The sequence below is a fragment of the Idiotropiscis lumnitzeri genome, chromosome 11, assembly GCF_059441095.1.
Source record: "Idiotropiscis lumnitzeri isolate Australia: NSW breed Sydney's pygmy pipehorse chromosome 11, RoL_Ilum_1.0, whole genome shotgun sequence".
NCBI lineage: Eukaryota > Metazoa > Chordata > Actinopteri > Syngnathiformes > Syngnathidae > Idiotropiscis > Idiotropiscis lumnitzeri.
Genome location: NC_142401.1, coordinates 2215330 through 2238259, shown reverse-complemented (window position 1 = coordinate 2238259; position 22930 = coordinate 2215330). Strand labels below are relative to the sequence as shown.

General features: G+C 42.6%; 2 protein-coding genes across 9 annotated transcripts in view; one reads left to right on the top strand and one right to left on the bottom strand.

Annotated features, from left to right (window-relative positions):
* The window catches only part of LOC148326728 (band 4.1-like protein 1), a 42674-nt gene extending 30040 nt beyond the window's left edge, over positions 1–12634 (bottom strand). For 5 of the 7 annotated variants that reach the window (XM_088310112.1, XM_088310109.1, XM_088310116.1 and 2 more), the window contains exon 1: positions 12492–12628. The gene's annotated coding sequence lies outside the window, so the exon portion shown is untranslated. Of the gene's footprint in view, positions 1–12491 lie in introns of all 7 variants that reach the window. The other 2 variants (XM_088310113.1, XM_088310114.1) reach the window with 1 other exon arrangement.
* Positions 12635–15544: 2910 nt separating this feature from the next.
* Positions 15545–22805, top strand: LOC148326727 (bactericidal permeability-increasing protein-like). 2 transcript variants are annotated; one of them, XM_088310119.1, is made up of 16 exons: positions 15545–15687; positions 17911–18023; positions 18084–18198; positions 18296–18427; positions 18502–18657; positions 18862–18925; positions 19954–20014; positions 20128–20219; positions 20297–20473; positions 20563–20622; positions 20712–20879; positions 21753–21820; positions 21927–21969; positions 22049–22112; positions 22288–22364; positions 22437–22805. In XM_088310119.1, exons 2-16 carry the CDS (start codon positions 17921–17923, stop codon positions 22476–22478), a joined length of 1422 nt encoding a protein of 473 aa, XP_088166245.1. In that variant the 5' UTR covers positions 15545–15687; positions 17911–17920; the 3' UTR covers positions 22479–22805. The 2 variants fall into 2 exon arrangements, with proteins under 2 accessions (XP_088166245.1, XP_088166244.1); XM_088310118.1 differs by lacking the exon at positions 15545–15687 and adding an exon at positions 16954–17116.
* Positions 22806–22930: the final 125 nt, after the last annotated feature.

The following is a 22930-nucleotide window of genomic DNA, read 5'->3' as shown; positions in this document are numbered from 1 at the left end:
TCGAGACCGTCGGGAAAAGCTTCACATCAAATGCACCGTTTGATATACCAGGCCTGAGTCGCACGTGGAATTGGGACTTTCAATTAAAAACCTGTCAGCTTGAAAAAAAAAAAAGTCTACAAAGCCATTCTGAGCAAAGAGACCTGCAAATCTGAAGTCGTCAAATATTTAAGCGCGTTATTTGAGGGCTCAGAAGACAAGGGATGTTGGAGATTTCTGCGCATGGAAAATTGAAGAACCTGAACATCATCCCAAGTCCCACAGCTGCGCGGTGATTTTCTGCATTTCTTCACACTTTCTACCATTTGCAACGAGGACTTAAGAAAAGCGGGTCATCTGTTGCCGTGATTCCCCCTGAGACCATCTTGAATTATGCACGCCTCCACTTAGGTAACTTGCGTGTCCTCGTTATGACACCAACAATCAAACTGTGCGGCTTCAGCTCCTTTTATTTCGAAGTTGCAGGCCAACTCAAATGTTGAAAACGCCAAGAAAAGAAATTTGCAAATTGGATTGAATTGATTGTTTGTGTCTAATCTCAAAAGAAATCAAGTTACAGGGAAGGAATTTATCTCTGGGGCTAATTTACCAAGATTCCAAATTGAATGTTTGTTTTAAGACATTGCGTAAGATTGCTCACTCACGCTAACAGATTTCACCAGCGATGAGAGTCAGGGCCCAACCGATGAAATTAAATCGGCCAATTCAAATGGCAGATGTTTGCCGATTATTTTTACCTTCATGGTCGGACTGGACCTGTCAATCGAAATAACGAAAATGCTCATTTTTACACACTCCAGGTCCAGCGAGCGATTGGCTGTCGATCACACCTTTACGCGAAACGTTTTACCAGCCCGTCTCAGTAAAATTTAATGAATCAATTTAATGAATTTAATTATTTAATTAGAGCAGCTGCTAATCAGAGTGCACAGAAATGATGCCGACGCACACAAATGCAGAGTTGAAAGCCGTTTGGCCACAGGAGACATGACATGACTCCTTCTTGTGACGGGCTCCGACTCCGCCCCTCTCATACGGAAGCTGAACAATTTAGCTGAAATTCACTTTCGCTTTCTGCCAAGTTCAGAAGGCAGCTTGTTCCGTATTTCCCAAGAGAACATTCATGACATCTGTAACAATTGGGAAAACACCCGACAATCCGGATTACAGCGAGCGTTTTGTTACCGAATGGATCTCACTTGAATGTTGCCCAACTCGCAGTTTTTTTTCCACACAAACAACTGCGACCCGAGAGTCAGTTGGGCATTTTGAAAGGCACGCAACAAGATGAGGTAAAAGGCCCAAAACAGAAACTCTTGCCAATTCTCTTCCTCTCTTCCATTTTAACAAGAGATGATGAATATGTTGACTCAATTCTATGTACATAAATGGAAAGTTAAAACTCCTTCTGCGACACATAAACGTCGAGCCTCAGAGACAAAACAATTCAATACTAGCCTCTTACAACAAATACGAGAAACCAAAGTAGTGTTTTTTTAATAATGTTCTTTTTTGGACACTTTCCCAAAACTCTGATTAAGATCTAGAACTAATCTGTCAATTAAAAAGTTGACCAACAGCCTAATCTACAGAAAGCATGACTAGTTAGCACGTTGATTAGCATTAGAGGATACGTCAACACACCAATTGTGAAGAGTGACCGACTGCACTGCACAAGCACTAACACTTAAGTTATTTATTTGCATCTCACGATGAAAGGAATTGAGGAGAAGTCAAAGAGCGTGAAGGAGCAACGCAGGAGAGCTTGAGGGCGCTGTGACCGGAATGAGGTCACGCATCATTGATCAGGTCAGAAGCTTTTTTTTTTTTTTTTTGCATTTGCCATTCCAAGCTTGACGGATTTTCTGTTCACGGGAGAAATTTTAATGTGCACACAGAAGAAAGCGCAGCTTACTGCTGTTTTATTAGCAACGGCGAGAAAAATATTTGGGCAGGAACCGACTGACAGAATTGTAGCTGTGATCCTCTGAAGCTAAAAATGTGTGGCCAGCGATCATTTGGTGAGGAGCCACACCGAATTCATCAAGCATTGTGGCCGTGTACAGTGAACGTCATTTTAAAAAGGAAGTGCATAAAACATTTGGTTGTGGGTGGAATGTGGCACAATCCCAAATTGCAGATGACAGTTTACTGAATGACTACATTTGAAAGAGTCGTGGCAGCCGAGGAGAGAGGAAGCCAACATTAAACTCTTGCGACTTTTGAAGTAATTGTGTTCATGACGGATGCAAAGGGGAGCGCACGCCTCCACACCGAAGGGCCGACGAGTCAATTCAATTCCCGCTCGTGCGTTAGCATGCTACCGTTAGCATGCTACCGTTAGCATAGTACATCGTGAGCAAGTTTATTTAGTGCATGTTCACAGACTTGTATGGCAACGGAGGTTATTTTTTATGTGTTTATGTTCTCCATGAGAATGATATTGTGTTTTAAATTCCTTAATATTGTATTTTCCTTATTTTGTACAGTTCTCACGGCGTGCTAAACAGCAATAAATGCCTGTTGTAAAAAGGACATCTTGGTTTCGTCATTTCGACTGGAGAGGAGTAACAGTCCCGTTCTAAAAGATAACAATCCAAAATTTGATGGAAAGAAGCAATAGCAGTGAGCAAGTTTTGAAGGGGGCGGGGCCTAGACAGGAGGGTTGGCGTTTACCTACACAGTTAGTTCGGTGTCTCCCTAACTCCTTGTAAGTGTTTTCATTTTGGATTTGCGTGTTTGATTATTTGTCCCGTTCAATCAACGACTGAAATTGCATCAGCAACTCCGGCCAGAATTTCCCCCCCCCCCCCCACTTTCTTCGAGGAAAACCGGACCTAACGCTCACCCTTGAGTCCAATTTTGCCTCTCAATGCAACGCAAAAAAAAAAAGTGACCAAGCGATGACTCAGAGTTTGGACAACCAATAAAAAATGTGCAACTTCTTGCCGGAGAGATGCTTGTCTGCTTCCGAGCACTGTCAAGGTGCCCTTTGATATCAGAAATGCTTTGTTTACTGCCGCACGTTTGTTTTTGTATCCAAGATTGAACACGAGCGACATGACTTTTAATTCATGAAATCCCGACATGATTGGTTGACATTATCCTCACAAATATTAATCATGACACAAAATACATCCTAGGAAAAAAAACAGACATTGATCTTGCCGTCTGCGTGTGACATCCACTGGCGCCGGTTTTGATGGCTAAACGGAATAGATGGCTATGACGCTGTCACCTTGTTTAATCAATGTTCCCTCTCAGGCGACTCCATCGCATCAACACAAGAATCACGCTTGGTCAAGGTTGAAGGAGGCCGAGGTGAAATAAATACAAACACGAGTATGACGTAAAAAGACTGAAAGGCAAAAAAAAAACAAAAAAACTAATTCACTGCACGGATTTTGGATGCCTCAGCATTCCTCGATAATGTGATGACAGTCCATTTATTCATGCATCCATTTTGGAATATTACCACGCCAAAATGGATTTAGCTTTACCTGTAGTTTGACTCCGAGCTCATCTACATTTGCAAATTGATGAAAGTCGTTTTATGCTGAAGGACATTTCATCCTCGACTGGATGTCTGAGCAAAACTGAAAGGGAGCACGGACAAAAGTCGCCAACTTCTTCCTCCATCAGCAATCAAGGTTACTTGATATCTACTTGTCAACAGAAATAAACACGAACTCCAAACTATTTAAGAAGTCTTGAAAATGTTTCTTCACTTTCAAACAATGAAACGTGAAAAAATGTTGACGGCGGTTGCCATGACACCACCGATAAACAAATCCAACAACAAAATTCTAAATGCTTTCATGTTCAGATTTCCAGGCGGTGGTCCACGAACGGAGAAATTGCTCTTGCTCGAGAAGTGAAATGAAACGCTATCTCTGTTGAGGTCAAAATGACGGCACAATAATAATTACCAGTCAAGGAATACAAAGAGTCCTCAGCACTGAAGTCCGTTGGGAACAGAGCTACAAATTGTTTTTCTGCAAACCAAAGAGAGAAAGAAAGCTCATGGAAAAAAAACACAAAATCAACAAGTTGCTTTTAATCTGCTAAGGCTTTTTGGACAATTCAATTCAGGACACTTGCGGTACGTTAACGTACACCTCATGTGACCGCAAAAAAAAAGGGGTTGAAACTGGCGCCATCGTTGCATTTTGTGCATTTTGTATCTGCAGTATTGATGACAGCAGTCGCTTTTCTCGATTATTGCAAACAAAAAAGGTCTTACGCAGTATCACAAATGCGGCTTGTCGAGGCTTCACTTTGAATTATTCACAAATGCCCTTATTTCCCGTTTTGTTTTGGGCTGGAATATATCCTCAAGTATTTGATGAAATCTTTGTGTATTTTTGTGCTCTTTCTGCAATGTCCTAAAATGCCACAAGAGGGCGCCAAAGCCCTGTCAAATAGGAACGCAGTAAATAGTGTTTTCAAACTAACACCCGATAAACTCGGGTATTTGTATCAGTAGAAAATCATCTGTTAGCCTCTGATTTTTTTTTTTTTGTTTGAAAGTAAAGTCAAACATGGGCAGCAGTGCCTTATTTAGGTTTGCGCGCTGTCGCTTTCGCCAATTCAAATTTCAAACGCTCATGCTAACCATTTCAAATCAGGTTGCAGTTTCGTGACTTGAGCGCATTTTATTATTCAGCGGGGCCTGAAGCAAACGTTTCGCATTTGTTGATAATAGCTATTTTGTATTTGCAAGGTGGAGGGTCTCTTGTGTTTAACACAGCAAGATGACTGACCAGATAAACAGGGGGCCACTGTTTCCATGGTTACCATTATAAAAAAAGGAGTAGCCGAAGGCAGCAGGTGGTTATAAGGAGATACGGTATGCAGCGTCTGCTAAGCACACAAGAACAGATGAAATTCTTGAGCAGATTTATCTCATTCTTCTCACTTTTTAGTGTTAAAAAGCAAAGAAAAGTCTAGTTCGCGGACTATGAGTCTATGGGTTGATATCTTTGCTAATTTGGATTACTGAAGATGCTAAATGGCTTAATATAGGAGTCTCAACTTGTTTTGAAGTTGAAAGATTACAGTATATAGTTGTACCGAGATGACGGCGACCGTGCAAAATGTGTTTTGGATATTTGCTTTCTTATCTAGTTGTGATTCAATTGCAGCATGCAATCCGTCAATTGAAAGAGACGATATGTGACTGACTGAGTGATGATGAAACAAAATCTGCTGATTACGCCAAACAAAGTGATCTAATCGGGTCTCACTCTTAAATTCCGTTGGGCCGACATCTATCAAAAATGGCAGTTTATGTCGGTCGCCTTTCATGCACGACATTCTATTTGTTGGCATTGACTTATTTTTTTGCAGGGTGTATAATATCCAAATATGAACATGTGTAGGATTATATATATATAATTTTCCCCAATAAAAATGTTTTTTAAATAAGTCAGAAGCTGTCAAAGGCACATTTTGGAGGCAACTTAAACGAAGCCAATTGACTCAAGTACATTTCCTCCCAGTGAAAGTAAATCATACAACTGCTGCGTCACAAAACCTGCATTTTATGAGGTCTCGTCTAATCCAACTTTATTTGTACATCACTTTTCATATTACCTCCAGACATCTTTTACATCATCAAATGCGGATGTGCCAAGTGTGGTGATTTGACGCAAACCAGCTGCGCATATTCCCAGTTGGGGTGCGACTTCGATTTGGAAATTGGAATACAATGCACACTTTTATAAATGAGGTCCCATTTATGGCAGGGAAATAATCCGCCCAACTCGCAACCAGAAGATAAAATTCCGCAGGCACCAACACCAAGCTGTTACTCTGTTGTGTAACGTAGAAAAGTGCACCGCTCGGAATGAAAATGCTTCAGGTCAAAATAACAAAGCGATAAGATCATACCTATCTGAAGGCATTACTTTGATGTTAAAATCGCAATTAATTCGTCCATTTGATTTTCAATTCATTTTCGATAAACAGGACAATGTCACGAGCAATTGAGGGATAATGAACTGAGCCCGTTTTTTTTTCATGTTTATTTGAACAATATCGTGACAATTCAAACAATCAGGATAATTTGGTCTCGAAAACCGACTGAAGTACAGTATTTTGTGTTACCTGCAAAGATGGCCTCCTGACTAAACTTGCCAAGCTCATGTGTGTTTGTCTTTCAGGCTCAACCTTAAACAAATTAGCTTTGGGGCACACTCACTCTCGGAAATGTATACTATGCTCGTGTGCTTGGGCATGCTCGACACCTAAAGTGCTGTTCATTTGACAGACGTGAGTGCTGCCTGCCTCGCTCGAGCATGACACCGGCCACAGCACGCTTGAAGGAGGTTGGCGTCCGCACAGCAGGACTGCTCGTCACAACCGGCGCTCGTGTTCATATCGTTCATCGCCCGCCAACGTTTTGACAAATGCTAGCAATTTAAACAGCACAATCACGTCAGTCTTATTTGGAATTGTGCAGCCTCCAGTCAACTTTTTTGTTCATTGCTGACATACATGTTCACAGATCAATTGCACTTGCCGAGATTAGAACGGAAAGCTGCAGCAGCTTTTGTTGTCCGATATTTATTAAGATGGTGAAAATGCTGCCTGGGCAGACGTGGCATTTTGAACCTTTTAGAGAGCGTAGCTATGTGCTGGTCGCTTAATGTTAGCTAAAATGAACGGTATTCGAGACAATTCACGGGAAGCGTTTTTCAGCCATTAAAAACACGAAAAATGATGCTGCGATGTGATTTTGCATTTTGATGCGCATAACCAACGAGCCATTGGCTTCCAGATCGTGTGGTCATTTTTATAAGTTCCCCCTTGTTTATTTATCCGACGACATTTATTTAATGCCAGCATTTTCATTATCATTATTCAATTATTTTTTAATTTTATTTACTTTATTTATTTATTTATTTGTTTGTATTTTTTTTTTAGTTACTGATTGTGTGTTCATTTTTATAAGTTCCCCTTTGTTTATTTATCCTACGATATTTATTTAATGCCAGCATTTTCATCATCATTATTCAATTATTTTTTTTAATTTTATTTACTTTATTTATGCGTGGCGCGAATGTGTTGTTGAGTGTGCTGTTTGGGTAGATTATGGCAATTTCCTTTTGATTTTCTATCGCTCTGATGGAGACATGCTTTGCGTCACCGATTTGTACTTCTTATTGTCACCTGATTGAATGTACCCATTAGAAAACTGAAAAATGTCCAAAAAAAATACTTGACAAAAATAAATAAATAAATAAACCAGAAACAGCAACAACATTTCAACCCGTTATCCTCCTAAAGCACAACTCACTCATCAACCTGCAACAGTACTTCCAATCTCTCGCCCTAAACCGTCTGGTATGCGTCGTTACTCAATATTTACCACATATCTGCGCATAATAACATCCGCAAACAGAGTCTCTGCGGTGACAATTTGGCAGCCGTGCTGGGCTCAAACAACAGCTGCACAAAAGTGTCTGAAATGGTTCGTCGATGCCAAAAGGTAAGAAGCCGCGTCAGCGTTAGCTAACAGCATTAGCTAACAGCATTAGCTTCCACTAAGTGGTTCCTACTCCTTCTCCTGGAGATAGCGCTAATGCTTGCCGTCACAAATGGATCAGGATCAGTCTTTTAAATTGATCAACTAAATCGTAAATAGCCGGGGGGGGATAAAATTCTCACGACTATTATGCATGTTTCTTGCCCCATACCAAAAGCGAGTCGAGAGTTTGGAGATTTTCTGGGAACAAAACAAACAAACACATCTATGGTGCAAGTACAATACATATGCATGCAGGTGCCATTTGGAAACATTATGTAATAAGTTTAAGAGCATCCGGCATTAAAAAAAAAAAATTGGATTTGGAGCATGACACGTCTTATGCAACCAGTTCTTTTTTCCTATTCAAACCTTAGGAGTGTCTAGACGCACCAAGACCCAAAAGGAACACCCTTCCACTTTTCTCTTATTAACAGGCGTGAACCTTAAACATAAAGGTGTAGTTTGATCATATTCAGCGTACACTTGAGCTGTTTTCTACTGGTCATAAACGTCCATTTTAAATGGAATACGGCAAAAATGACAATAAAAACACTAAACTTTTTTGCTCAAATGTTTCATTCACTCAAATCAAAGATAGGATGCATTCGTTCATTATGCATCACGCTTATCCTGCGCTGAAAATGAGGAAGCAGCAAAGTGCACCCTGGACACAGGGTCGATCACAAACGTGACACAAGAGAGGGAAAGACTCACACTTACACAAAAGCTAATCACGATTTTTTTCGAGGAACTTCATTTGTATTTTTTTGTGGACGGAAACCAGCGTGCAAAGAAAGAATGCAGGACAGAGCGACCATCCGTCCAATCGGTGACCAATTTTCTATGTCGCGTACGGTGTTTTGGGCGATAGGGAAAGCGTGAGTTGATGCAACTAGCGTGGTTAGCGGCATGAAAGTCAGCTTTGTGAGGATGCATCACAAGCCTACTGATATCAAACACGTTCCAGAACAAGTGTAATAATATTAAAGTATGCCACATCAAAAAAAATCCTTTTAAAAAGCACTCATGTATTCCGTGTAGACAGAAATGTCATTTTTATATTGAATTATTGAACACGCTCATGCACAATGAGGACGCTGCAGACTCAAACCCAGAGAGATACGCCACGGGCAAGTTCACTTCTGGTGAAGATTCCGGAACGGGCGCAGCTCTTGCAACCACAACCAATTTTCATACCTTGGGCTGTCGCAAGGCAGAGAAAGTTTGACAAAAACCAAATGAAATTTCATCCTCATGTGAACGTGTCAACCCGAAGAACATACGGCGATTAATTCTGTAAATATTATTGAAGCGCGTGAAAACTAAAAAGGCACACCCGTGCATGCGCAAACAAGACAACGCGTGATCCAACCTGTCTGGCGAGTTGAGAAGCACGACAGGCCAAACGGGACTGGCAGTCAGCTGCTGTTGTCTTTCATCCTCTGCAGCAAACAACCAGGACACCAACCTTCACAAATGAGCTCAATCAAAAGAATCCATCGAAATCCAACAAGCTTCTCACGCACGCCGCAGTGAAAACTGATCAGATCGACGCCACTATTGCGTCATACGGCACGTCATCATCACGGCGCCACAAAAACACTCGTGAATTTCAGCCCAGTTATCTTCAAGGGGGGGGGGGGGGGGTCATTGTCCTTCAAAGTCACATCTTTTTTTTTTTTGGGCCATGCTGCTAAGCCACCTCGTACGAGGATTTTCCTGAACAACTTTGTGCTTTGCCGTGTGACTAATCTTTTTTTTTAGGTGTGTCACAAATGAAGCTTCATGAAGCACTTGCGATCATTTCGGACTTCTCTGGATGTCCTCACTGTCTTTAAAATTCATTCCGGGTAACATACAAATATGAGAAATAACCTGAAACTTGCTCGAGAGGCAAGGTAAAGCTCGCGTGATGCATTAAAGTCGAGACGTTCACGTTTGCCACGTGAAGCAACCCCTGCTGCACGTTCTGTTCTGCCTTAAAGTGTGGCGCAGGAAACAAGTATGCATCACGTCAAAAGCGAGCAGCTCACGACATGATCGACTCGGCCTCGGGAGTCTGAAGGGGGGGGGGGGGTTCTTCAAAGGCAAGCACTCGAAAAGACAGTCGAGAAAACCACTGTTTGTATACAACAGAAGCGAGGACCGGGCGGCAGAACTTGCTGACTCAGAGTAATCATCAGAATAGCTGCTTGGGCGAAAGTTTCATAACAGAACCCCCCCCCCTCCCACCCCCGTCTGAAAATGAAACGCTGGATGGAGTTATCAGTCAGAGGTACGGAATCAAGCATGAAAGAGGATCATTTTCTCTTTCTGGACATCCGGTGGGCCGACAGACTGAAGGTTGAAATCGCAACAAAGCTAGTGAATGAATAAAAAGCACGGCTGCAAGCAAAGGCCTGTTCAGGTGGGGGGGGGGGGGGGGTTATTACACATTGATTTTTCAGTCTCAGCACTATTCCATTTCAAATTCACGCTCAATTACCTGCAAATATACTCCATAGGCACTTCATTAGGAAATCTTTCACAATCTAATTACATTCAACGTAAGAGCTGGATTAAAAAAAAAAGGGAAAAAAAATCTGCATTTGAAAAGAGAGAACGGAACAAAGTAGAGCACAGAGAGCCGCACGTCTTTACCGAGATGAAACAATCCACATCCGGAGTTCGACTGTTCACAAAGTCATAGTTGGGAATATCAAACGCCAACTGATAAAGGGAAATAAAAAGGGATTGTGTGGATTAAAAGCAATGAAGTCACGCGAGGCCGGTTTGGAATTAATGGGTGAAAACCAGCGGGAATAAAAAAATGTCGCTTGTTTTCGACGTAAAATAAGAGCAGGTAAGAAGACGTTCACATTAAACGCAACAAACGAGCGCCGACGGACGTAATCCAGCAGATGAACGTGAAAACTTTTGCTCCCTCGAAGCCTCCCTCTCAAGATTCTTTAGGGGTCGCTTTAAGATATTTCTGTCGGTCTGCAAATCTTCAAATGGCCTCGCCGCAGCGTACCTCTCCGAGCTCCTCCACCCATGTGCATCGTGCGGAACGTGCCATTCCTGCATCAAGAACATTAAAACCCGAGGCACATGTGCAGGCAAAGCAGAAACCTAAAATATGGATGTCCTCATTTGAATGTCAGATTTTAATGTTTTGTGAAAACGCCGCCGACACACTTGAGTATTCCAACACGTCTACAAACTACAGTCGTCTGACGCTGCGATACGGAGAACAATCCGGAGCAAATCAGAAGTCACACTCAAGTCGATCCTTCACACGGCGCACATTGAAATGCTGAAGATGCTGGGGACGGCTTTCTTGCCTGTTAGACGCAAGAGTGAAATGCACACTGACTAGGCAAAGCTGTGGCAGGCACACAACACGCGTGTGTGTGCGTGTGCGTGTGTGCGTGTGTGCGTGTGCGTGTGCGTGCGCGTGTGTGTTGCAGTCAGACAACAATGCAATCGGCCAATGAAATTAATCATTTAACAAAGGCACAAAAGTTTGTGGGCTGCATATCAATGGCAGTTTTTAACTCGATTTTATTTTGCTCTTTCTATATTCCATTTGTGAGTGACGGAAGATATAAATATACGTATATTTTTTTAGCTTTATGCCAAACTCGATCAAAAGCGGATGCCCCTTTAATAAGACAAAGTTGCCAGCACCGGCGGACAATCTTGTGGGTGTCCCCACACCAGGTGGAAGCTCGGGGCCACTCCCCCGTTGACACCCCCCCACCCCCGCTACAGTTTCAGTTTCAGTTTCTCCGGCCTACCTGTGTGGGGTTTGCATGTTCTCTCTGTGTTTTTTCCGATTTCCTGCCACGTTCCAAAAACGTGCATGATAGGTTGATTGAACACTCTAAATTGGCTCAAGGCGTGAGTGTGAGCATAGATGATTGTCCGTCTTTGTGCGCCCTGCGATTGGCTGGGAACCCGTTCAGGGGTGTACTCCACCTACTGCCCAAAGACAGCTGGGAAAGCCTCCAGCATGTCCGCAACCCTTCGGAGGAGAAGAAGATTGTTTCATGGATGGATGGATTCATTAACCTAACGTGCAAATGTTGGAGCAAGCATGGTGGAGGACATGCAAATCCACACACTGAGGCCGCACTTGTGACTCGAACCCCGAACCCAAGAGCTATGAGTCAGACATGCTCATCAGTAGGTCACCCAGCTGCCCCCATGCCGATGCCCATGTTTACAAAGAAAACAGAAGCTGTTCAAGCGACTAGGAGATGAACATTTTGACTTACTGTAATGACCAGGTGTCCCAATACTTTTGAGAGAGACAGATTGGGGGTGAAAGGGGAAAAAACACAACAGCAATTGGACGTCACACACAGACAAGCCTGAGCATGTCGACAAACAGCAAATGCAATTTGTCCACACCATTCCGCTTGCATGTCCCAGCAGTGCGTGAGTGTGTTCCTGTGGGTGTGTGTTCGACAGGCTTAGGCACACACAGAAACAGCTGATCGGCGAAGGCGCACGCCACTTGGCCATGACGCCTCGCAGCCAAGTGCGAGCGGTGCCCTCGCAGGGAGCAGATCGAGTGAACCCTGCAAGATTCCGATAGCCCGCATGATGATGTCAACACTAATCGGCAGCGAGTGGGCTCACAAAGACGTTCCAAAACGCGCATTCTTGCCACTCGATAACAACATCATTCCCACGATGTCATTCCTCCCCCAGTAGAGGTCGGTAAACAAGCAAAGCCAAAGTCCACACGCGTTATTAGGTCATTTACAAAAGCACCGGAGCTCCCCCCCCACCCTGCACAAAAGCACAAGCACGACATAACCGAACAACATCAAAATTGTGGATATAATGCGTAAATAAGAAGGCCGCTGACACGAACAAATCGTTTGGGAAAGATGTTGAAAATAAGCGAGACAGCTTTTATGACGACATGCACGCATTGAGGAGGGAGGGAAAAAAACAGAATTCAACAAACCTTGTTCGAACGACATGCAGGAGGAGAGCAGGTTGGATGTTCCACACGGGGACAGTCACTCCTCGGGTTTTTATTCCTCTGGTATGGCAAAAAGAAAGGAAGGGAGCTTGTGGACGTGCGTGCGTGTTTTGCCGGTGACAAGCCTAATGAGAGAGAGAGCGAGAGAGAGAGAGAGAGAGCGAGAGAGAGAGAGAGAGGGAGAGAGAGAGCGAGAGAGAGAGAGAGAGAGAGAGCGAGCGAGAGAGAGAGAGAGAGAGAGAGAGCGGAGGAGGAGAGAAAAAGAGGGAGGGACGCTGTCAGATGGAGGGAGGCAGGAGGTAAAACGATGCATGCATTCAGTTTCTGAGTTGAGCGGAATCCATAAACCATTTTTGGGCGCAAGAAAGGCACGTCCTTCAACCCACCAGCAAGTACTCACATTTAGATCAAACAATGCCGAATAATCCCGTTGCGACACGGTGGCAACAGTTACGCGCCGTTAATTGGTCTTTCATTTTATACTTAAGTTCGCCGAGTGTTTTTAAATGAAATATAAATATATATTTTTAAAGGCCCGCGTTGCATCAGAAGGACCGCTGTCATTTCGCGCTATGTCGTCAGAACATTCCCCCTTGATTGCATCACCAAGTCAAACATCACAACCTTCCGTGCCTGGTCGTTCACAAGTGATTGGATTGAACCGCACAAAAATACAATGCAACCACATTCGTCGTTTGCGAGCTGGGGCAAGAAAGGAGACGATCTGTGAAGTTCGAATGCCAGTTGTGAGTTGCAGTCGGTGTGCAGAAAATATGTGAGCTGTAAGACCCGACGGGTGGTGGCGCTGTCGGTCGTGGGTTACGGAAGAAGGAGTTCCAAGCTGGTGAGGGAAATGCACTATGAAGTGTGATTCACAATTCCTCAATTCCTAGTCCACAAATTTGTTGTTGTAAACACACGCACACACACGCACACACACGCACACACTTTGCCATTTCAGAACAGGAGCCCAGAGAACTGTTCACATTTTTGTGACTTCACTCTTTGATTTTTTTTTTTTTTTTATAGTACTTTGTAAACAGGCAGTTCTATCTTTAGTCTCAGGTGCTGTTTTACTTTTGACACCAGCAAACATCGTGCTTGCTGTTTCTTTTTAACTGGGCCTGCATCATGTGTAGTACTAAGAGCCTCCAATAGGAGCGCTATAACTTGCTAAAAAAACAGCATTGTATGTGCGAGCAAGTAACAATAAACGAGACTGACCTGCCAACCTGTCTGTATCCGTCATTATTGGCAATCGATCGTCCTCCAGTTCTTTAAAAGGAACATTTTATACGACAGCCTGTACTTGATTTCTTGCAGTCAGAACAATACCGAAACATCTCTTTTACCTCAACTTCCCTGATGCAAGCTAGCCTCCCCTTGCGAGGCATTAATCACTTGCCCTAAACGGCAATGAAGAGGTGGACTGCTTTATCGCCATCATCACGACAATCATAACATTAATGTCTGCTGAAGGATTGGACCGCTTTCCTCTCGTCATTGGGCCAAGGAGCTAATAAATCAAAATATCCGTCGGCCAACCACTGCGAGTGCCTTCATTTCGTCCACCTCCTCCAGACATGCAGTCGCCATTACAAAGTCAAGATCAAAGTCATTCAATTAGAAAATTAGTTTTTTGTTTTCACCAACCCATGTGATTCTACTGTAAATATTGTTAGCATTCAGCTGCAGTTCAGTCAAAATTCTCACAAATTATTGTCGCACAGATGTGATCAAGTGTGTATGTACTGTAATGATTAAACGTGTCCAGCTACTGATTCCCAGTGCTTTCGAAAGCACAGCAGCATCCTGTCCCTTCCCCGTCTGATGCTTTTACCCCGTTGTCCTTCCCCGCAGATCTGCTGACCCGGACATGGCTATTTCCTTCTTTCCATTTTGTTCCACCATCAAATGAACTTTCCTCTGGCGGTGGAAGGGAATGCGTAGCAGCTAAAATTTGAAACGTTTTAGCTACCTTTCATTATTTAAAAAACAAAAAACTAAAGCAGCTGCAGAAAAAAAACATCCTACCCATACAGTATTTTTTTTTATTTATTTAATTAAAGTTGACACCCCCCTATGATTTATGAAGACACTTGAACAAGTTGCATCATCTTTTTTTTTGGGGGGGGGGCATACTGATTGGGGCCTTTTCGACATTTTGAAATTCCTTTAAAGTAAACCCCAAACAATTTCATATCTGCCTTTAAAAATGCGCACCATTATCCGGGGTCAGTGGCAAAGGACACCGTTCATGTTCCAGCATAAATGTTCATTCCGATGCTTACGGAAGGTTGGCAAAGCGACTTCCTCTCAGCTGCACAGGAAACATGCCATGACATCCTGAACCAGGTGACCCTTTTTCTTGGCCCTCATCTGTCCAAAACATCAACAGCCTGTTGCTATGGCAACACTGGGGACACCGTCGTCAATGTCAGTTTTGTCACAAGTTGGCGACTCTTTCTATTGGGGTGGAAAGTGACCGGCATCAGGCACGGCACTGAGATAATTGCCGCTTCACTGCTTCCAGTGGCAAGGCTTGAGGTGAAAGGATAAAACAATCATGTCATCTGTCAAAGGTCAAGAATTTATTGACCCGGTTCGCCACTATTAATCTGGCTCCAGGAATTACAATAGGTGTGTCGGTAGCGACCCCTGGTGGTCGATGTAGTTGTTTTTAATGTACAGTTCAGCGCAGCCATTTTGAACAGGCAGACGTGACAATTGACAATTAAATGCGATTGTGTGTTTATTATTTCCATGAACATTCCTATTTTACTGGCTTCCTTGCTATAGTTTAACATGGTTGCACTTTTTAGTTAGCAGTTAGCAACGTAGCAGTGTACAGTTCTACGAGCGTTTTGTTATTGTTTGTACTTCCATTTATTTCTGTATTCTAATTGTTTTGACTTGTTTACAATTTGACAAAAAATTCGTGGACTTGGATTTCCTTCTTACGTGGGAAAATTGTTTAGCTCGCCGTCTGCTGTGTTCTCAGTTCCACATGTGGTCAGGGCAGATCGTACTTGACCTACAAATGATAAAAGCTTTACGTAAATTCCAACTTTAAGACAGTAACACACGAAACCAAAAATAACTTGGTAGCAGGCGGAGGGCAAGATTTAATGCGCAGCTGTTGTCTGACTTTTTTTTTTTAATCATTTTATTCTGAATGGTAAGCCCCAGTCTCACCTTGACTACTTTTATTTGAGCTGCTGTCCAACAACGTGTTCTTATTCATTGTGGTTTAACGATACTCCTCCATTTCTTGATTATGTGTTCCGAATTTATGTTTTTAAAAAAATGACGTGTGCTTTTCAAGTATTGGTGGTAGACTGTTCATTTTACGGACTCGGGCTACTCTGAGTCATTGACTAAAACGGTCTGGTTGACTTGAGTCAGGGTTGAGTGATTGTGGAATTTCATCTTGACGAAATCGAAGCAAAAGGACTAAAGAATACCGCCTCGATGGCCAATTGCTTACAAATGGGAATACTTTCAGAGTACAAGGAAGTCTTTGCAAGAATATTTTTTGCCAAACTTTAACAAATACACGTGGACGTGTTACTCCAAAATGTGCAGATTTTACAGTAACGGACAATAGAAATTCTTTTTCCAGTCAAGTAATCAATGTTTGCCTGTGTTTTTTAAATAAAGGTAATTATGGTAAAAGAAATTAATTTATTTTGAAATATAAACTCTTTATTCTGAGATGTCCCTTTTAATTAAGAGGCAAAATCCGTTTTATGTTAAGCACGGTTGTCGATACCTGGTGAATGTAACCATGAGAGTAATTTGTCATTTTAGTTCTTTTTTTCAAGGTAACAGTGGCAAAACTTCATACTGGAACAAAAATGGGGCCTGCATTTCTACACTTTGCCTCTAGATGTCAGGATTACACAACATTTGTCTCCTCCACCTCCACTTTCAGAGTGATCGAAATCTGCAGTACACACTGACCATAAAAGAGTTTTGGTGGTCACCTTGCAAGAGAAAACACCTTTTCTCAACATTCTCTGCTTCATTTTTATTTAAAAAAAAAGTATTCAATGAAATAAGGTGTAAGAAGAGCTAAATGTTGTTGAATATAAACAATATGAGCACTTTGCAATTGCTTCGCCTGTTCCCCAAACAGGGCGAACATTCGCACAATCTGTCTGAACAATCCAGCCCTAATTAAAAAAAAATGCTGAGGTGCTTAAAACGTGCAATTTATCTGATTAAAGTCCATACTTAAAACCTCCGAAAAAATCCTGAACTTCATCATACTGTAAAGTCACCAGTAGGCAAGAACGGCCCTTTTGATTTTTGGGAAATTCAGGCGTCTTTTTCTGGAATATTTCATAACTCTGTAAAGAAAAATACAACGTCTGTCATTGTTTGCGTCACGTGGGATATTCCCCTTGTCAAGTCCAGTTCCTGATTATTTAAGTGGATTAGAGGCATGCGCTGCCCTTCCACTTTCAGTCTTGTTGGAAGTCGTCGCCACGGGAGGAACTGTCTGTCTCAGCTAACGGCGAGCTCTGGCAGCTTCAGATTGCTTTAGTGTCGGTACCGTACAGAACTCTTGCTAGCGGTCCTTTCGGCCTTACATTAAACGTGAGGTAAGCCCTCTCTCTCTCTCTCTGTCCATTTCTAAAACTTGTTTGACGACATTTTTCTACCCCGCTTTCGATGCTACATGAGACCTTTCACTGTTCTGGTGTCTATTGTGTTAGGATCATTAATTTGTATTTGAATTAATGTTTTCGCGGTCTTTGGTATTAAATTATTGCTACTTTGTGTTTTACTCTTGTCTAAAGCGCTTCGTTACAGTTGCAACTATTATGAAATTCGCTATTCAAATAAAGTTGTGTTGTAAATGATCTGAAATGTTGGGATGGTAGTGGTAGCATGCACAAATGATTTTAGCCATTTTACATGCGTCATATTGTTTAATTGTAAGAATCCACTACCGCCTAGAAAAAAAATAATGTAGGTACTGCATCTGTTTTATAAAATGCATGTAAATTTCAAGCCAGACAGTGGACGTGGCCTGTAATTTGAATTAAATTAAGTGCCAGGCTGCCGATTTAACAGGTGTCATGTGGTTTGAGTCAGCCGCAATGAATGTGACTGTTCTCCAATTTGAACTCAAACGGCACATTCAATTGGAGTCGTACGTCGACAGACAACACTTAATGAAGTGGCGTTTAATTGTAAGGAATCCAACGCAAACAAGATTCATTGCGATTTGGAAATTAATGTCCACTGAAATGCCGGAAAAAAAGAATTGAGTTGAGACTGACGTTCGTGTCAACTCTGCTCACAGAATTACAGCCTCAAAAAGGAAAGCACTGATTTCTTACTTGGGGATTTCAACCATCCTCTCCATCTTTTTTTTTTTCTTGTCCAAAAGGTGAAGCAACATGTTGCTGTGGTGTTGGCCGTTGCTGGTTGCCTTCAGTCAGTTGACATCAAGCGCCAATCCTGGAGTCAAAGTCAAACTGACAGATAACGGCATTGAATATGGTAAGGATGGTCGATGAAACAAAGACTCGCAAAGAAGCAACATTATTATTTGGTCTTTAGGAAGGCAACTGGGCATTGCTTACATCCAGAAGAAACTCCAAAGCATAACAATCCCAGATATATCTGGAACAGAGCGAGTCTCCGTCATTGGCAAGGTCCAGTACAGATTGTCAAAGTAAGACCATTTATGGATCTGATCCACTTTTTTTTTTTTTTCTTTTTCAGTTTGTTCTCCAAGGAACGTAACTAATGAGCATGTCCTTCCCCTCCAGTATGCAAACGGTGGCTGTGGGCTTACCGTCCTCTACGATGAAACTCGTGCCTGGGACCGGTGTCAGACTGTCTATTGCGAACGCTTTCATCAGTATGAAAGGAAACTGGAGGGTGAAATACCGCAGAATATTGTGAGTGAGACAAGACGCGTTCCAAACACAAAACCTGAGCTCGGCTTCTAGCGCTCGCTCATTTCTCTTGACAGGAAAGACAGTGGCTCCTTTGATTTGAGTGTGAAAGGATTGTCCGTCAGCACAGTCGTCGCGGTCAAACGCGATGAAACAGGTCGACCTCAGGTCACTAATGTCGACTGCGCGGCGACTGTCGGCAGCGTGACGATCAAATTCCACGGTGGAGCCAGGTGAAATGAACGAAATGACAAACGAAGCTTCGTGAAGCACGTGTGACCCGTTTTGACTCCTCTAGATGAAACTTTTAAGTTTAAATAGGACCATGAAGAGGAATTGAAAATATTTTTAAAAAAGTGCTTCGTGAAGCTTCATTTTCCTATCAATACCATTAAGCACTAAGTGGCTCATTCATCCTCGCGTCTCTTTTATTCCAGCTGGCTGTACAATCTTTTCCGAAACTTCATTAATAAGGCATTGCGCAATGCCCTCCAAAAAAAGGTGAGCACATATTAAGCACTCTTGACCGGTAACCTCGCATGCTGGGGAACATGCTTTTTTTGCCTGCCGTACTTCAGTAAAGTGTCATTGCACATCCACTCCAGTAGGTGGCAGTGGTGCTCTCCTTGCCCATTGTGCACAGCAAGTACAAACTCGACGGTGTAGCTTTGTTTCGCAACGAAAATGTTCTTATTTATAGTTGAGGTGGAGAGCGGGTATCGGGGGGGGCACAAATAGTTTTTTTTTCTTGCTAGTGGGGGGGCGTAACACAAAATAATTGACAAGCACTAACATAAATATAGACATACAAACACATCCAAATGTCACAGGTGAGCTTCAGCCAATCCCAGATGACGTTTGCTCGAAGAGCGAGGCGGTTCATCAAACCTGACATGCATGTTATCGGAGTGCGTGAGGAGTAGGTGGAGAAAAACGACGCGAGCACGGGAAAAAAATGCAAATTCTACCTCGAATGTCGGATCAGCGATTTGAACGGCAGACAAACGCAGAACTGTGAAGCAGATCTGCTACCCACGAGTCTGTTATTATAAAACACACACACGCAAAGACCAACTTCCGCTATGTCTGCTTCCTCAATCGAGTCCTTCTACGTGACAGATGATTTACTTTCATCATTTGCATTGAGTACAAAAAAAGTTAAAACACATTCTCATTTCTCTCTTCCAGGGATGTCAAACTCAAATACAAAGTAGGCCAAAAAGTACAACTTGAACAAAGCCGCGGGCCAGCATTTAATTTTTTTCAAAACAATATAGATGCTGATTTTTTATTTATTTATTATAAGTGGTTTTATTAATGCAATAAAAAGTTTAGTTTTTGATTTATCAGTTTGTATGTTACCATTATCATATAGAACGTAAAATGGTAGAGTAGTCCTTTGGTATAGCCTCGCAGCCAAATTAATTACACTGGGCCCAAATTTGGCCCACGGGCCAGAGTTTGACACCTATTGTCTTTTCAATCAAATCCAAATCCAATGAGAATCAAACTCTGAGTTACTCTTTCAGATCTGCCCCCTGGTGGCTGACGCCGTGTCCGATTTGAACCCTCAGCTGAAAACGCTCAATGGTAAACGTCGCCGTTTATGTCATACGCGAAAGCGGAATCGATTGCATCGCGAACATCGATTGCGACATCAGAATGAATCGATCGTGCTAACGTCATTTTCCTCCGTCCCGCAGTCTTAGCCCAAGTGGACAAGTATGCAGAGATTGAATATTCCATGGTCGCGGCGCCAACAATCTTAAACTCTTCCATAAGTTTGAGTTTGAAGGTAAAACCACCCGTCGAAAAGGTGGACATCGTTTTCAAGGCGGAGTTACACGTTGATTGTCCCTCTCTGGTGTTTAGGGCGAATTCTACAATATCGAGAAGCATCGGGAAACGCCGTTCCCCGCCACGCTCTTCTCTCTGCCACCTGAGAACAACAAAATGTTGTACTTGGGTTTGTCCGCCTACACCGCCAACTCTGCGGCTTTCGTCTACAACACCGCCGGAGCGCTGAGCTTGTACATTACCGATGATATGGTGGGCCCGGCCGCAACATTCTCATTTCAGCGGTGTCGACTTTCATGCCTTCACAATGATGTGTAACGATCGTCGCTCCTTCGCCACAGATCCCTCAAAGCTCCCCGTTCAGGCTCAGCACCAGAACATTTGGAGTTTTCATCCCGCAGGTGAAGGGACCGACGGTCAATCACGTAAAACAATTAAGTCGGCGGTGGGAGAAAGTGATTTGTCAATAGATATTGCCTTGAACTTTCAGATCGCCAAATCTTTCCCGGGCTTGTTGATGAAGCTGCTGGTAAAGACGGCGAAAAGTCCCGTCTTCACTTTGGAGCCGAACAACGCCACGATTCAAGCCGCCAGCACAGTGACGGCCTACGCCATCCAACCCAACGGCACACTCTCGCCGCTATTTGTCCTTAACATGGCACGTCACAAATGCTTCATTATGACACACTTATTACATTCAACTTTTGCTTTTCTTTTCAGGCTTTCTGCTAAAAGCAAATCGAAGGTTTTTAATGCAACTTAAAAGAAATGGAATGCCGCGCCCTAAACATGCACGCGCACACACATATACACACAAACATGCATCGAAATGGCATGGACATGTCAGTCGATGAGCGTTTATTTTATTTTTTTTTAATTGCATGATTTCCATTAACTTGCTATTGCATAAAAATAATGATTTTTTTTTCAGTTTCAAATGTATAAAAGGATAGATTTTGTCAATTTTTTCACTAAATTTCAAAGTTATTTAAACCTAAAAAGATACACTTTAAATTTTGAAAGTACATTTCCGCTGTACTACAATAAAGTGTAATTGCACATTCACTCCAGTAGGTGGCAGTGGCGCTCTCCTTGCCCATTGTGTGCATTGACTCTCCGGTGTGGGGTTTGAATTGTAAGGAAAATGCTATCATTTAGAGTTGGGGCAGAGAGTGGGTGGGTGGTGGGGAGGGGGGGGGAGCGCAAATTGTTTTCTTCTTGGTTAAGTTCTATACTGATGCGCATCATTAGTGACACAACGAGACAGATACGTCAACTGCGTTGCACAAGCTATCTTCACGAGTTGCTGATTCAAATATGCCAAAGTCGAAAGGGCAAGTGACCAGATCGGCATACACTCGGCTCAAAGAATCCGAGTATGTCCACGCCGATCGCATTGAGAGCTTGCAACTGAGTTTGGTGCTGAACTGATAATTTGATTTCATTTCAGGCCTTAATTTTTGCCAAACCATTTTGTGACTTTTAATGCTTTTTTAACTTTCTTCACGTGTATTCCTTGTCCCCCCCACAGGAGGCCAGTGTCAGCACCCGGTTGTTTGTTAGTGGCATGAGGCTAAGCGGAAATGTCACCCTGAACAAGTGAGTTGCCCAAATTGAATCACGCCGCGTTCTCAAAGGAAACAGCGCGGCCAAAAGTTCCTTCCGAAAACAAATGCCACAGTTTAATTTTGCCTCATTTGCACAGAATGGATGTGACCCTGGGGACAAGTTACGTGGGAGACTTTCGGGTAAGAGTTGGATTCACATGCAAATTACAGCTTTTTCGTTCCGAGCCGTGAGAGGAACTAACCTGAACTTCATATGCAGGTCAAATCTCTCGACAACATCCTGAACACGGTCCTGAAAGTGGTTGTTATACCAAAACTGAATGGTAAGTGCTCACCAAATGAGCCTTTGTAAAGTGACACATTGTTGCCTTTTTCCTCATTTGTACGGCCGACGAGAAATTGCGCATCGTGTCATGACACAATGACGAAATATTCAATCCTTCACGGCTGTATTTTAGAAATGATTAGCTGAATCTCAAGGTACGCTTTGCTTTGCAGTTCAACTTGCAAAAGGATACCCGCTCCCCACTATTGGGAAGATGAAGCTTGTCAAAACTGATCTTCAAGTCCTCAAGGTCGGAAATCCGTCGGAATTCAGGGCTAAATCATCATCTGTCATATTTTAAATGTCTCCTTTTCTCCTGTAGGACTACATTCTGATCGGGACAGACGTTCAGTTTACAGGTTGATGGCAGTGACCAACAAATGATTTTTTTTTTTCTCCTACGCCAGTGCAAACGACAACGGAAGAACAATCACAGCAAATATTACATGAAAATGACCAGCCTTCATTTCAAGTCAATATTATTGATCAACATTTTTTTTTCATCAATGAATTCTGAATGTATTCTTTGCAAATGAAATGTAAACGAGAAATGTGATTTTTTTTTTTTTTTTCCGGCTGCCTTTGAAAATGATGTCATCCAAATTGCATACAGGATAGGCTGTGCTTCTGACATGACAGGTGTCTTTGTTCTATTTGAAAAACATTCTAAATAAATCACAAACAAAAAATGGCAAGATGCTTTCCTTCGAGATATTAGGTTGATGCACTGAATGCATATCTCTCTCCCTCCCTCTCTCAAAATGAAAGCATTAATTCTAGTTTAACGAGATTAACTATATTTTAAGTCCGTTAACT

Coding starts and splice junctions, on each gene's coding strand:
- LOC148326727 (XM_088310119.1), top strand. CDS start 17,921: ATGTTGCTGTGGTGTTGGCCGTTGCTGGTTGCCTTCAGTCAGTTGACA. Junction 18,199..18,295: donor GTCCAGTACAGATTGTCAAA/GTAAGACCATTT, acceptor CTTCCCCTCCAG/TATGCAAACGGTGGCTGTGG. Junction 21,970..22,048: donor GTTACGTGGGAGACTTTCGG/GTAAGAGTTGGA, acceptor CTTCATATGCAG/GTCAAATCTCTCGACAACAT.